This window comes from Fusarium pseudograminearum, chromosome 3 (assembly GCF_000303195.2).
Source record: "Fusarium pseudograminearum CS3096 chromosome 3, whole genome shotgun sequence".
Classification (NCBI taxonomy): Eukaryota; Fungi; Ascomycota; class Sordariomycetes; order Hypocreales; family Nectriaceae; genus Fusarium; species Fusarium pseudograminearum.
Genome location: NC_031953.1, coordinates 2,924,544 through 2,939,761, shown reverse-complemented (window position 1 = coordinate 2,939,761; position 15,218 = coordinate 2,924,544). Strand labels below are relative to the sequence as shown.

General features: G+C 50.2%; 5 protein-coding genes across 5 annotated transcripts, besides 2 other annotated features; 2 read left to right on the top strand and 3 right to left on the bottom strand.

Moving 5' to 3' along the window:
* Positions 1–65: 65 nt before the first annotated feature.
* Positions 66–1,222, top strand: FPSE_06231 (uncharacterized protein; the record flags this gene model as incomplete). Its single annotated transcript, XM_009259349.1, has 2 exons — positions 66–253; positions 307–1,222. 2 exons carry the CDS (start codon positions 66–68, stop codon positions 1,220–1,222), a joined length of 1,104 nt encoding a protein of 367 aa, XP_009257624.1.
* A 252-nt stretch (positions 1,223–1,474) lies between these two features.
* FPSE_06230 (uncharacterized protein) lies at positions 1,475–2,680 on the bottom strand (the record flags this gene model as incomplete). The annotated part of the gene is made up of 4 exons (XM_009259348.1): positions 1,475–1,803; positions 1,854–1,960; positions 2,011–2,287; positions 2,350–2,680. The coding sequence occupies 4 exons, from the start codon at positions 2,678–2,680 to the stop codon at positions 1,475–1,477; spliced, it is 1,044 nt and encodes a 347-aa protein (XP_009257623.1).
* Positions 1,598–1,650: a microsatellite.
* A 2,678-nt stretch (positions 2,681–5,358) lies between the features above and the next one.
* Positions 5,359–8,829, top strand: FPSE_06229 (uncharacterized protein; the record flags this gene model as incomplete). The annotated part of the gene is made up of 2 exons (XM_009259347.1): positions 5,359–7,734; positions 7,786–8,829. 2 exons carry the CDS (start codon positions 5,359–5,361, stop codon positions 8,827–8,829), a joined length of 3,420 nt encoding a protein of 1,139 aa, XP_009257622.1.
* Positions 8,830–9,197: 368 nt separating this feature from the next.
* FPSE_06228 (uncharacterized protein) lies at positions 9,198–10,221 on the bottom strand (the record flags this gene model as incomplete). The annotated part of the gene is made up of 3 exons (XM_009259346.1): positions 9,198–9,422; positions 9,470–10,012; positions 10,072–10,221. 3 exons carry the CDS (start codon positions 10,219–10,221, stop codon positions 9,198–9,200), a joined length of 918 nt encoding a protein of 305 aa, XP_009257621.1.
* A 558-nt stretch (positions 10,222–10,779) lies between these two features.
* FPSE_06227 (uncharacterized protein) lies at positions 10,780–13,895 on the bottom strand (the record flags this gene model as incomplete). The annotated part of the gene is made up of 2 exons (XM_009259345.1): positions 10,780–13,154; positions 13,226–13,895. The coding sequence occupies 2 exons, from the start codon at positions 13,893–13,895 to the stop codon at positions 10,780–10,782; spliced, it is 3,045 nt and encodes a 1,014-aa protein (XP_009257620.1).
* A 159-nt stretch (positions 13,896–14,054) lies between these two features.
* Positions 14,055–14,078: a microsatellite.
* Positions 14,079–15,218: the final 1,140 nt, after the last annotated feature.

Sequence of the window (15,218 nt, the reverse complement as noted above, 5' to 3'; positions counted from 1 at the left end):
AGACAACTAGAGCACGAGCATCAATTCTCACTCTTCCTCATGGGGTTGTTCAACTTCCCATATTTATGCCTGTTGCAACTCAGGCATCTCTGAAAGGCATTACCCCGGAGCAACTTGAAGAGACGGGCTGCATGTTGTGTCTGAACAACACATACCACCTTGGTTTGAAGCCAGGACAAGAAGTCTTGGATGCTATAGGCGGAGCACACAAGCTGCAGGGATGGGACCGCAATATTCTAACTGACAGTGGCGGGTATGTCTTTTATATGTCGATGAATGAGTCAATGAACTAATATCTGTTACAAGATTTCAAATGGTCAGTCTGCTCAAGCTTGCAACCATCACTGAAAAGGGTGTCGAGTTTTTGAGTCCTCATGACGGTACACCTATGCTGCTGACTCCCGAGCACTCAATGTCGTTACAAAACAGTATTGGCAGCGATATCATGATGCAGCTCGACGATGTCCTTGTCACAACATCACCCGATAAAGCTCGAATGCGTGAAGCTATGGAACGTAGCGTGCGATGGCTGGACCGATGTATCAAAGCTCACAAGAAGCCCGAGTCACAGAACCTCTTTTGCATTATCCAGGGTGGCCTGGATCTTGAGATGCGTCGAGAGTGCTGTCGCGAAATGCTGGCTCGTGACACACCTGGCATTGCAATCGGTGGACTCAGTGGTGGTGAAGCGAAAGCAGACTATTGCAGAGTTGTTGCGACTTGCACAGAGATGCTCCCTGACTTGAAACCACGATACGTCATGGGTATCGGTTATCCTGAAGATCTGGTGGTGAGTGTTGCGCTGGGTGCCGACATGTTTGACTGCGTGTGGCCTACGCGAACAGCTCGATTTGGAAACGGAGTCACCAAGCATGGTGTTCTCAACATGCGCAACAAGAAGTACGCCCATGATTTCAATCCTGTCGAGGAGGATTGCAAGTGCATGGTCTGCAAACCAACTGCTGAAGGAGGGATGGGTGTCACACGGGCATTTGTTCACCACAACGCTTCCAAGGAGACTGTGGCGGCGCACTTGCTAACGATTCACAACGTGTTCTACCAACTAAACCTCATGCGCCAAATACGAGAGGCAATTATTGAGGATCGCTTCCCTACATTTGTGCGGCAGTTCTTTGCTTGGCTATATGCTGACAAGGCAGAGTATCCGGAATGGGCAGTTGGAGCATTGAAGGGTGTTGGTATAAATTTACAATCGGAATAAGCTGGTTGCAACACTTATAGAAAAAGGCGTTTGTTAAAATGGGTGATTATTATTAACAAAACACGGAACCTATATACTGCATGTGATCGCTCAAGCGCGTGCCAACAGAGAAGACCAAGCATTGTCCATGCTTTCCCCCGTGGTGTCTCATTCAATATTCCGTACAAGTCGTTAGAACCAACACGTCTTCTCGAGAACGGAAAACTATTAATTAACTCCATCGCTCCCTAATTCAGTCATGACATTGTGCGCTTATAGAGTGATGGCCAAAGCAGCAACGACGGCCAGGATGGCACCGAAGCCAGCGCGAGCCGAAGTGGCATCGTTTCCAGTCTCGGTAGGCTGTGAGCCGACGGTGACGGTGACAGGGCCGGCGTTGTTGTTGCTGGTGGTCTCGCTGTCATTGTCATTGTCGTTGTCATTATCGTCACTAGAAGCATCGGTCTGACGAGAGCTGGAGTCTTCAGTTGTGCTGGCCTGGGTGGCCTCATCGGAATCAGATCCCTGAGTCTTGGCACCAGCACCAGCAAACTCGCAAACGTTGGAGAAGCGCTCGCAGAAGGTGGCAAAAGTCTTGGCAACTGTCGCAGAGTTAGCTTTGGCTCAAAGTGATCAGAAGCAAGAAACAAACCTGAGTAGGCGGTCTTGGGCTCGCCAGTGCGTGCCCAGTCGGCGCAGGTCTGAGCATGCTTGTCCATAGCGTCGGTCCAGGTGAGGTCGTTTCCAGAGCCACGGCAGCTTTCAAAAGGTCAGTACGGAAGCGAACGTGTGTGACATGAGGGACTTACCAGTAGCACTCGGCCTGCTCCTTGAAAGGGAGGTTTGTGAAATCACGGTCCTTGGCTGTGCACGACGTGAAAATGCCGAGCATGTCTACACAAGCTGAAGCATAGGTCTGTTGAGCAGGGCTGGTTTGGGTAGTGATGGTTGAGCGGTCTTCATCATCGTCTGCAGTTGCTGTAGGACGGCTTGAAGCGCTGGCACTACCGCTACCACCACTGCCGCTGTTGCTACCGGTACACTTGGCAGCACCAATCCTGCATGCACTGTACAGAGTGCCGTAAGCTAGAAGTGGGTTGTTAGAACGATGCTCTAAAGCGGAAGGGCTATCTGCGTATGCGACCTACCTTCATACTGAGAGGTGTTCTCGGGGGCTTCATCCTCGAGGTAGTTGGAGCAGACCGAGTAGAGAGGAGCAGCGTTCTCACTGCCGTCACAGCAGGCGCAAGCGACGAGAGCGTCAGCGTCAGCAGTGGGAGCAGCGTCCAAACCGCCGACCGCGGAAACACATTTCTGAACGAGTGAAACGGCGTCCTGGCAGGTTGCGTATTCAGGGTCGCTGGGGTTGATGGCAGCATTTTGGAAAATCTCAGGGCCGAGACCCAAGCCACCAAGACCACCAAGAGTAATTTGGGCAGCGGCACCGCTGGCCAGGACAGAAAGAACGGCGCTCTTCATTGTGAATGTTGGATATCGAGTTGTTGGAATTTGAGTGTCTCGGGACAATGTTGTGTCAGAACAGAGTTGATTCAGAGGAAGACGGCACAGTCACTTATACAGACAGAGGACGCGAACGGAAGAGCCAAATCCACCGGAAACACTCTCGACGAGCGAAGGGCCGACACTCGGGAATTTATTGACCAAGGCCGACCTGACCTGAGCTCAGCTCCTCTTTCAGGGTCAGTCCAATGCCTCGCTTGATTGAACAATGGACAAGCACAAAGACAGACAGGCACATAACGCTAGGAAGCTTGCGGTCAGTTTATCGAGCTAGCCCCGACCATCGAGCATCCACGAGGCAGAACCCCAGGTCTTTTGGGGCCAGGTGGACCAATTAGCAGAAGCGCCATGGTGCGGCTGAGAGGTCGAGAGGCAATTAGGCACACTCTGTGAATTGAACGCAGATATTTGGTGGTAACGTTGGAGACGCCTCTTAGACAGAATTGCAACGGGAGTCATGATCGGGCCAGGGCCAAGCAGGGGTGCCCTGCGCTAGCGGGAGAGGAGAAGGGGGACTGGGACGAAAAAGCCACTGTTTCTCGAGCTAGCTAGATAAAGGTGAACAAGGGTTTTGCAAAGAATTCAGGTGGCCCCAGTCAAAAGACACCAGCCAAGAACGTTGAAAGCGAGAATCATGGGCCATGAAGAAATGACGATAAATGCCGTCTTCCGCTTTGATTGTCTGGGCAGACGTATGTATGTAAATTCAGTACCGTACTTATCAAACTCGTGTCTTGGCAGGTCGAGGGTTTAGAATATATTGACATTGTTGTTATGTCGATGAGCATGGGGTGTTCGGAGGCGCATCGTACGGCATCTTTTTGGCGTTTTCTCGAGGTCATCGTTGGACAGATCAGTCCTAATCCCTGCCGATGAGTAAATTGCAATTCAGACGACCAAATCTCTGGTTGGTAGCCTGAATATCGCTCAGTGCTTGCTTACTTGGGACAAAAGTAGATCGGTTTTTGGTCCGGCAAACGAAGGATCAGTTTCGTGCCAACACATGCCATGGCCCCAGCAGAAAATTCCACCGGCTCCGAGCTGGTATGGATGGACAAGACCTCGTGAATCACTCAGCCCTGTCTGTCATGCAAGGTAAAGGCAACTCGCCATGGAAAGTTTGTTAGGCTCATCCGCTAGACAAGAGTTCATTTTGGGTGTTGGCACTGACAACAACCTGTACACAGCACGGATACAGTGCTGTGTCCAGCCGTGTGTCATCGTAATTTGCGGTACGGCAATGATTCAATATTTGCAGAAATGTCGGGCCTCTTTTTCCATCTCAAAGCGTGGTCAGAAAGACACGACTGAGACACGACACAAAGCAGTCACCACTTCACCCGCATCAACCGTCCATTGTTACCGTAATAGCGTAGTCCCGCATCCTTCAAACGCCCGATTTTGCGGAAACGAAGTCATGTCAGGTCCATCAATCAGCCTAACGAGAGAGACAAGGACCATCCGTAGTGGATCAAGGATGTCTCGTTTACATGGGGCGCGGTAACCAACCATTCCTTACTGGGATTGGGACGAACAAAATAGTCTAGATGCGAGGGGTAATTAATGAGCCAGCTGTCGAGCCAGCTTTACTCTCCTTGAGGAAAGGGACCGCCATAGTTGTCGGTCGTTGAAGAAGAAATGAAAGGTGCAGGCTAAAGTGGGAAGTCCGTCTTGTTAGCGGTGAGTTCAATGTTTCGCGACGCTCGCCAAGGTAGTCACTATCTTTGGCGACAAATCAAGATGTCCAAGTAACCCTCGTGCACGATTTGACGATGAGGTTTTTAGCTGTTTATAGTGGATAACCAGTCCAATGAGTGGTTTCTCATCGTAACTTACCTACCTAGGCACCTGGATATTCATAATGATTAGATAGGGCCAGGGTGGGGAAATTTTGTTCAATTCATTGGTAAATTTAGGTCAATAAGCATATTAACAACAAGGGTACACTGTACATATGATCTCCAGTTAATCTATCGCCAACACGACAATTAATACCACGGCGCCCTCCCCACGGAATCCGGCAGCTAGACTATGAATGGGTAGGTCGTTGTTTATGTATGTTTATACGTGGAATATGCCAGGTGTACATGCATCTGTGATGCTCGTTGTACTTTTAACCGAACAAACAAAAATAGGAGAGGAATATGAGGCATCGTCATCACAGTATAGAATCATTTCCTGGTAATAAGATTAGAGCACCCTATAAAGAACTTTTGACTCCTCACAATTCCAACTCAAAGTTAACATTAGTTATTATTTACTTGGTCAACCCCAATCCGGCAAGTCTTCAAAACATAAACAGCGTCATAACTATAGACACGTGACTCGGCGCGTTTCTCTAGACGCGATATCTTATCTCGACTGTTTGATATCCAAACAGGGGCAAGACGTCACCGACATCTCCATCAAAGAAAAAAAGTTCAGGCCGCAAATATATTCGAAACGGAGCTATTCCCAAGGCGATTAGAGATCGAGTTAGGCCATTTGGCTCTGACTTGACTCTTTGCGTCTCAGTCAACCAAACTACTGGTCAATAGACTACCCCGCTACGAAACGGGTCTGATATTGTCTTGTATCGATCGAGGTTACCGATATTCGTCTCTGAAATCTAGCTACACTACCGAGTATCCAGCCTCATGGCTTCTTCATCCCGCCCACCACTGTCGCTTCGGCGGCATTCCTCCATCCGGCATCTTAGACAGCCTGAACATGACGACTTGGCTCAGTCGTTGAACCAACTCAACATCTCCACTTCGCCCGGCCGAGCTCCGTCCCGCCTTGCCTCCGAACCTGCCTCTCCCTTCCGTCCATCGGGCCGCCGTACTTCGCAGTCACCAGCACCAAATGCCCGAGCACCTTCACGGAGCCCTTCCCAGGACCCCTCCTTGGGCACGCCTACCCTCCTGCGGAAAGCCTCCATGAACTCATTGCGCTCTTCTAATGGAATCGGGCCTGGTTCAACGTCGAGACGTTCTAGCGTGGCACATGTCATGTCACCGACACGCAGGGCGTCTTATCAAGAAAAGATTCGGCCGACACCTCGTTCTATTGCTCACGACAACTTGAAAGCCGAATTGCATGCACATCATGGCTCTATCACCACCCGTCCGACCCAAACAATTGTGGTGCTGAACGACGCTGTCTACGGCCACCGTTTCTCCCGACCCCGAACTTCTCGTGCCGCCCTCGGTACCATTGTTGAACGGCCAGAGCGGATAAGAGCTGCAGTGTTGGGTGTGTCCGCAGCCTATGTGCGCTTGGGCGGCAGGCATTGTGAAGGTGAATACCCACTCCACCCGGGAAGGGAGGCAGAGCATCTCCAAGGGATCCCTTTCCGGATACACAAGACGGATCGCACTCTTTCTCTTCTTTCACCAGCCGTAGTCAATGTACATGGAGCGAAATGGATGGAGGAGTTGAAGACAATGTGCGAGGCGGCCGAATCGAAGCTTGCATTGGGCGGAAAGGAACTCCAAAGACCCGAGATGAATCGGGGGACTGACAAGTCTCCCGAGAAATTTCACGAAGGGGACTTGTACCTCTGCTCGGAATCTCTCAATGCTATGGAAGGCGCCCTCGGGGCAGTTTGCGAAGCCGTCGACACAGTATTTGGTCCGGGTCCGCGCCGTGCCTTCGTAGGCGTTCGACCCCCGGGTCATCACTGTTCTGCTTCTTATCCTTCTGGTTTCTGTTGGGTCAATAACGTTCATGTTGGTATCATGCACGCAGCTGTCGAGCACGGGCTCACCCATGCTGCTATCATCGACTTTGACCTTCACCACGGCGATGGATCTCAGGCTATTACATGGCAGCATAATACTCGAGCGAACAACGCTGCCAAGAACGCAGCAGCGTGGAAAAAGTCGTCAATCGGCTACTTCAGCTTACACGACATCAACTCGTACCCGTGTGAAATGGGCGATGAAGAAAAGGTTAGGAGCGCCAGTATCTGTATCGACAACGCACACGGCCAAACGGTTTGGAACGTTCACCTCGAACCATGGAAGTCAGAAGAGGATTTTTGGAAACTCTACGAAACGAGATATACCGTCCTCTTGGAAAAGGTTAGAAACTACTTCAAAAATCAGGCAGAGCGATTGAGGGAATCTAAAGAGCCGCCCAAGGCTGCAATTTTCCTGTCTGCTGGGTTTGATGCCAGCGAGTGGGAGGGTGAAGGCATGCAACGCCACAAGGTCAATGTCCCGACCGAATTTTATGCGCGTATTGCCCAAGACGTTGTCAAGCTCGCAGCTGAAGAAGGCCTCCACGTTGACGGCCGCGTTATCAGTGTATTGGAAGGTGGCTACAGTGACCGAGCTTTATGTTCTGGCATTATGAGCCATCTTAGTGGACTGGCTGGTGATCAGACAAGCGAGCAATCATCAGACAGCGCCGGCTCTTTTGGAGTCGACACGGCTCAGACGTCACCAAGCACGGTACCACATGGCGTTGAGCAAAAATCAGCATTAGACTCCATCCATGCTTACGACCCGTCATGGTGGTCGACTTCAAACATGGAGGAGCTCGAGATTTTAATGGGCGACCCCAATGCTGCCGCTTCCAAATACCCGCAATATGTCACCCTTCCATCCTACTTTGCTCCGACACAGGCGTCAACGGCTAAGTCCTCAGATCCTACGAAGATGCAGCGTAGCTTGTCCAAGTTAGGCTCGGCCACGCCCAGGTTTCCATCGCCGCCGCCACCAGAAGTCCCCTGGGCGGTTGCAACTCACGAACTTAGCAAACTCCTTATCCCCTCCACACGCGAAACTGGTAGTTGCAGGCCTGAGGATCTGAACGCAGAAGCAAGCAGGGTCAGACGTGACCGGCAATCAATATTAATGGGAATCGACCCTAACCCTCCGCCCAAGGCTTCTACTTCACGTCCAACATCGCGAATGTCTCTGCGCGAGAGACGAGCCAAGCCAGCACCACCCCCTGAGCCAACCATCGACAAGCCACCTAAAGGTCGCAGAAGCACGATGGGCCCCACTACTGTCGCTTCAGAAAAGGTAAGTCATATAATAATAGTATGTACTGAATTCAAGCTAACTTCCTTGAAGGCGGTTGCCCGCGGCGTTCCCTCACGAACAAACAGTGATGAACCAGGAGTGAGGAGGTCCAGCCGGCGTCTTAGCGAGATCCCGGTGTCTCTCACTTCACGGTTATCTTCTCCTGAGGCAGTCCTGCCCGAAGCTGATGAACATGCTCAAACGGTGCCCAACTCTCCCGCGGCTACAACGGCCACAACGGCAGCTCCAAACGGCGACTTGCAAGTCAAGAAAACTCGGAATCCTGCTGCTCCTCGCAAAGAGCCTGCACCTAAGGTACCTCGGCCTACCAAGAAAGCCACCACGGCAACTGGTCCTTCACGTCCAGCTTCTGCCGCCCAAAAGGCCAAGTCACCAGAGCGAGCTCCAAAGAATGGCACAGCGGGCGATGACGTTGACAATATCACTTCTGGGATGAGGAAGATTCGTATCAACTTGATCACTCAGTCCCAAAAGGCTGCTAAAGCACGTGCTCGCCTTGAAGCTGAGAAAGTCAACGGCAGCGTCTCTGCTATCGACCAGGCTAAGCCTGTCGAAACGCCATCTACTGCTGCGCATCCATCAAAAGCCCAGTCTGATGACCCGAACACGGTTGTTGTGTCTACTGAGGCTTGCAACCACTCTCCTGCGCAGTCGCTGCCAATCAACCCTACACCACCTGCCACTACTTCATCGAGCGGCAATATCACTCCTTTGCAGGAGCAGGATCCTTTCAATCCTTCTGGGTATGTTTCTCGGTTGGCCTCTCCTCCGCCGAGTTCGCCACCCATTCCCTCAGTTTCTGTCCATCCTAGCGCAGAAGCAGGTGATGTCTTTATTCCCTATCAGCCCGAAGGTCCCGCACCCAAGCCCATCACTCAGAACGAGCCATTAAAATGGCTCCCTCCTAATGTGCCGACTTCTTCTGCACAAACACCAGCCACGACACCCAGTCCAATCAAGAAGAATAAACTCTTCCAGTACGCTTCTTCTTCTGGGATTCCTTTTGCGCCCCGCACCGGACATCAGGCAAAAGGTGCCGCGACTACTAAGCCCGCGGGGCCCGAGATGAAGTAGGAGGCCAACCTCCCACATTCTGCCAAGGAGATCCCTGAAACACGTCAACCCTAAAAACGATGCTGAAATTTTCTATGCCTTGGTTTTCCAAGATACGGATAGCTGGCTGCCTGTTTTGTGACAGCACTATTTTCGGAAGCAATACAGTTCAGAGTTGATGATACCCAGGCACCACCACGCTTCTTTCATTTCCTTGTATAGAATCCTAATTGTTTCACAACCTTATCCGACCCTGGATATGTAGTCTTCTTCACGATACCCTTTTCCTTTCTGTTCTCGAATTAGATTTCGCTTTATAGTTCTAGTTGTGTTTAATCTATGACTTGATGGCTGTCTATATGTTCTAAACCATCGTCTTCATATGGCTCTTATGGGAAGTTCTTGCGGAACTCGCTCAAAGACACACTGACTTCTTCGACGACCGCTTTCTCTGACCCCTTAATGCAGGTGTGGGATGACCTCTTTAGAGTCCACACTTCCTTGACGCCCAGGCTCTCAAGATAAGTGACTGTGCGAGCGTAGTTGGTAGCGACTTGAGCGATACCATGACTGTCGTCTGAGAACGTAAACTTGCCGCCCATTTTGATCCATTCCTGTGTCGAGTCAGTATTAAATACCATCGTTAATTGATTCCTCGTACCTCAGCAATTTGCCTACCGGGGTACGGCTCTGCGAGACCCTTTCGCAACGCAGCACTGTTGACCTCAAGCCAGCCATCCTGCTCCTTTGCAAGTGTCAAGTTCCTCAACACGCGGTCCCAAACGCCCTTCCACTGCCTGAGATCCCTTTCAGGATCTTCACTCATTAATCTAATGAGATCAAAATGGCCCACTACTCGTGGCTTGAGCTCCGTGAGCATCTCATACTGTAGATCGTAGTAATCTTCGTAAAGTGACTCTTCCGTCCCCCGGCTGCTTTTTCCCTGCGCAGTCAGGAAAATCTCCTTGGAATAGTCAATTGGCATGTTGTGGACGTAGTGCACTGAGCCAATGAAGTAGTCGACGATGGGGTGCTCTGCCAGTCTGCGAACATGTGTTGCGCAGCTAGACCGGATGAATTCGGCTTCAAAGCCAATGAGGACGTGAATCTGCGAGGCATACTTGTGCCGTAGACGCTGTGCCTCGACGAGATATGACTCATGGCGAGGTGGGAGGGCCTCCAACGCGGCCTGAGGGTTTTCGAGCTAAGAAAGAGCATGTAAGATATCTGCTATCAAGGATGAAGTGCTTGGTTGATAGATACCTCTTCAGGATACAGATCACGCAAGTCGTATCTCGGCATATGCTCTGTGAAACCAATGGTCTTGTAACCAACAGAGACAGCTTGCTTTACAATCTCCTCGAGTTGATCTTTGGCATGGCCCGGGCAGAACTCGCCCGAGTGGGAGTGCATTGTGAACGCCATTGCTGATGTTTGCGTAGTGCTGATTCCTGTCCCCTGGCCTGGCTGGCGGGGTTGGGTAGGGTAGAGAGTGACGCTTATATGTGTGAGAGATCAAGAGAGATCAGAAGCGTCAAGCTCAACAGACAATGGCTTCTCCCGAGTTATACCGAGGCTCAAACTGACCAGGTATCCCAATTCCAATTGCATGAGACGGGGCTTAAAGACTCACCAAACCTAAGTTGAAACTTACTGGGTGGTATGGCTCCAAGTTTAATAGTGTACCGTGGTCATCGGACTCATCAAGTAAATTACAAAGTCTCCACATTTCCAACTTATTTTGTTCCAAGAGCCTTGCTCCCCAGGCTTTCATAATGAAAGATAACAATAAAGACGTGTTCAAGATTATCAATAACTTGTGATGTAATACTTTGCTCTGGTAAGTTCCCTGGATATATACCGAAATCATGATAGATCGCTTTCTTTCCAACGCCATGCCTTTCTTTCCCAAGTATGGGAATGCAATACAAATACAATATAAGATAAACCAAAATTCACCCTTATCTATCCTCATGATTTTATGTCATTATATGAGTATACACCAGGCGCCATGCTGATGTATCTGACGCCTCCTGATCCTTCACTGTTGTCGGCCGTCGTTTGCGACACGCCGGTTGGTCTCGCAGCTTTTCCTTCATCTTGCACGATATAGATACCGTAAGTTTGGTTTCCTAAAGCCCCCTGACTCCATCCAAGATGGAAGGTCTTTCGGCGCAGACATCGCGCTAGGCCGTCATCTTCCATCCATTCGGATCCGTCTGGGAGGCGCCACCACAAGGATGAGTCTGCGAGGAGACTTGCCTGAGCGGCGATGCTTCCAGGGCTTTTTGGCAAAGTACCACGCGGTGCCGTACGAAGGGACAATAATCCAAACAAAAGTGTGAATGCGAGTAGGCCAATCAAAACAAACGTTTGCACATTGCCCTGCATCAAACGTGGGATAACATAGTCGACATGTGCTGGGATGATTGGTTGAGAACCATCACGAATACGTAGCTTGTTGGCCAAGGGGCGTCGTATCAATTCCCCGTTGATGGCTTGCGCAGCTAGAATTCCATGAAGTTGGCGGATTGCCTGGGAAACGGAATTTTGTCTCTCGGGCATGACAATGCGCTCTAGTGTAATTGATAGTCTTGAGAGCACCAGAGTGCGAAAGAAGCTGTCGAGTCCTGCCAACTTTTTGTCATCAACACCAACATCATCAAGTGCTTCATAAACGCTCGTGATGTCTGCTTTAACCTTTGACGGCTGCTCACTCGATGCATTGACGATGGGGATTTCGTTTGTGTTGATGTATAAATCCTCGGTGCGAAACGTTGTATCAACGGTAACTTCAACGAGTGATTGATTGCACATCATGACAGATATCAAACCATCACTAGCACAGCTGCCCCAAACATACTGGATTGGGTATGAGGAAGGGAGTTGCGAGCAGGATGAAGCAACAAGTGCAGTGCGAGATTGGTCCCCCTCACATATGGGTTTCTTTTTTGACCCCCTCAAAGGTACACATTGCAAATCTGCGCCCTCGCCCTGGTCATAAGATACGGTCTCGCAATTGAGTTTGCTTCTCAGGCCAGGAACTTTAGCCACGAGCTCGGTATTTGGGAGTGGCCACTCGCGGGGGTGGCTCACTAAAGAAACCTCTGGAAGGGCCACGTCTTCCCAAGTCCATCTCGGGTACTTGGGTGTCTGCCGAATAAGGACCTGGTCGATTATGTCGCTGTCAACGACGGCACTCAACGATTTGCTCGTAGAGGCAAATTGTGTCTCGGGCCGAAGCTCAAGGTTGGCCGTTTGCGCAACTTGAGAGACGGCAAATAGTCCAGCAGTAAATATTGGCATTAACCAGCCGAGTATGGCTGTGCATTTTGCAAGAAAGACTGCCCAGTCCTGAGTCTTCATAGATTTTCCAACCGTATGGAGACCAAATTCGTTCATGTAAGATAATCCCAGAGACTCCTGAAATCGATGCTTGGTAGTAGTAAGCTTCAAAAAGGGGGCCAGGCGTCGGTTGTCGATGTCGATTCGAGTCCAGAATACAGCGATAGCAGCAAAGATGATGGTAGGTACGCAGGTCCAGACGACGAAGATGCTGTCATCGACTTTCAAGCCGTCTCCCTCGCCCTTCAAGCCAAAGATTACACAAATTCCAACAATCAACGCAACAGAGGCAACGATGCTGATGATCTTGGTGCGAGTGCTCTGAGTCCATGGTTGATAAGTCGCAATTGCCTCCGGCGATACATTGGGGGGGTTCATACAAAGAGGACCACTGCCTCCACCGTGCTGTCTCAGCTGAAACATCTCTTCCGGTCGACGTCCGGGCTGCGTGAGTTCTGTTGTATACCATGATCCTGCAAGTCTGGCAGCAACAGTGTCCATGTTTGCGTGTCCCGTACTCGACAGTTGGGTGAGAAATTGGTGGCTGCTTGAGAGAAGCGTCGCAGTTCCGGCCGGGGAAGTGGGATCTCGTGGTGCGATTCCACGAGGCGAGGGAGCATGGTACAGCATGGGAAGAAGAGCCATAGAAATAATGAGAAAGGTGCCTGCCATGGCATGGAGGATACCTACTCGGGCACGGAGCAAAGAAGTGCCATCAACGTGGATCTCAGCATGAAAGACAGCAGTTGAGAGAACGATCTGAGCGCGAAGGAGGAATTTAATAGAAATGGCTGCAACGACAAGATGATGGCGATTGTGGAATGCTGTGTTTAGTGCTTGGAAACTCCCGAGGCTGTGATAGTCTAGTAAAATAGTCCGGTGACTTTGCTTGCGTCGAGTTTCGTCAACCGTCGTTGGTTTGCGGTCGAGAACGATCCACGGCATATACAACAGCGCCTGAGCTTCAACTCTTGCCCATAGTATAGCCACGATTGAAACAACTACATAAATGTTAGAACTTGCATGAAAAAGATCGCAGCCACACATAGTAATGGTCTTGGCGATAACTTACCTACAACAGGCCCAAAAGTCCAGAGACCCTTGAGGTTGCTAACGACATCTTTTTGAGAGAGCCACCACATCACTACTTCGCCGATCACACCCAGCATTATGCACACGCCCATGAAGACGCTGGCAACTCTTCGACGCAACCACCAGGGTCTCCAGCCATTGTTGAACGTAACTTCGGTTGGTTCAACAACATCAGTGCTTCGAAAACTTGTATCGCCTGGTGTATGAGGTGGAGTGTCAAAGTAAGGCGTCTCAAGGACCATCTCCATCATGTTAGGGGCTTTTGTCGAGTATCGAGGATCAGTTGCGCCTGACATGCGCTGCGAGTAGAAGCCATCGCTGACCGGAGAATTAAGGTACTGGTTTTCCTGCGACGGCGGATAGTAAGGACTGAGCGGGAATCCAGCACTGGAGGGGCTGTTGAGAGACTGAAAGCTTTGAGGGCTTGCTGGGCTGCGGCTGCGGCTGCGCGGACTTGAAGGACCAGGCGATACCCTCGCAACAGGCGGCGATAGGAGAGGCGGGGAAATTAATTGTGACGTAGAGTTTGCAGGTTGTGTTGAAGGTTGCCGGGCATAAGTGAAGCCAGATGATGCTGTATACCTCGAGTCGTCGTATGGTCCAACGACGATCTTGTCGTCGTGATCGGCATTAGATGAATAGATACCCATGTTGTTCCATGGCGTTGCCATGTCTTGCCACTAAGACAAGTAATTAAGAGATTAAGAGAGCGGGAGAGAGACAGTTAGAGTGGTTTGGGTAAAGCCAGACCAGAGGTCTCAAGGCATCGTCCGAATGGTAGGCTACCTCTAGACTCCTTGTAAATGGGAGATGGTGATGGTGATGGTGATGGTTACTGGAATTACAAAACGAGTGGCAGTGTAAAAGAGCGTGTTTGGTTAACAAAAAGAACGGACGAGGCAATCAAGGCCAGAATTAGAGATATGTCAATTAGAAGAAGGGAAGGAGCGGATGTCAAAAACGTCAAAAGCAAGGACGTCAGATTTGTGTAGGTAGTAATGTACAACCGTGCGGAAGGAACGAGGGAAGGAGAGCATCAACCCATATCAATTAACTTAGTACCAAGAAGGCCCACGCCGCACCACTTTGAAATCTTTTCCTCCTGGACGATATACGACAAGCTTCGCGGCAATAATTAATGCATTGTCCATCTTCGAACTCAACCTAGGCGCCGCGTCTTGGTGCTATCTTTGTCGATAGTCTGCATCGACCCCTGAGCAGAAAGTGAGGGCGAGAGAGAGAGAGAGATGCCCCTCCCCACCAATACTACCAGGAGCACAAACATAGCATGAACATGCCATACACAAGAGGAGCAATGCAACTCTAATCTCAGCCGCCCAAAGAATAATTTAGCAATACGCAAGGTAATAATATGGCGAGAAACGAAAGCTGACAGGTTCGGCAAGGGATAGATACTTTCTCAGCTCACTCTTGCTCTTTAACTCAACACCTCCATCTTTACTCAACTGAATCAACAGCTCAAGGGTTACCGCCATCAACTACAGCCCACCGTTATAAGCCCGTTGTTACCTGACCTAACGACGGGATCTACACAAACTAGCATCTCGAGAAGAATCACACAATCGACCCTAGACGGACTTACTTGAAGTGACCCGACCTGGTCTGTGCCTAGGTAATTAACAGCTCCTCCCCTCTTTCTAATTTAGCTGCTCCGCCACCTATACTACAGTGCGGTACAATAGCTCAGCAGACAAAATCATAGCCAAGTCCAACAAAGTCGAGACCTCACGCGTTCTAGATGGGTTTAGATTTCATGCTGCTCGGCCACGCTTGACTGCTTTCTCTCTATATCCCTTTTTTTCTCACTCGCATTTACGGATACCATTAATGGTTTTTCGACGCCACGAGCCAACACCTTCAAGACAGCCTCTAATGAACGCAATCTAGTATTCAACAAGTTAGTACGGCTATACGGATAGATAGAGAAGGAAACAACATAAAAAGAAAAAGGA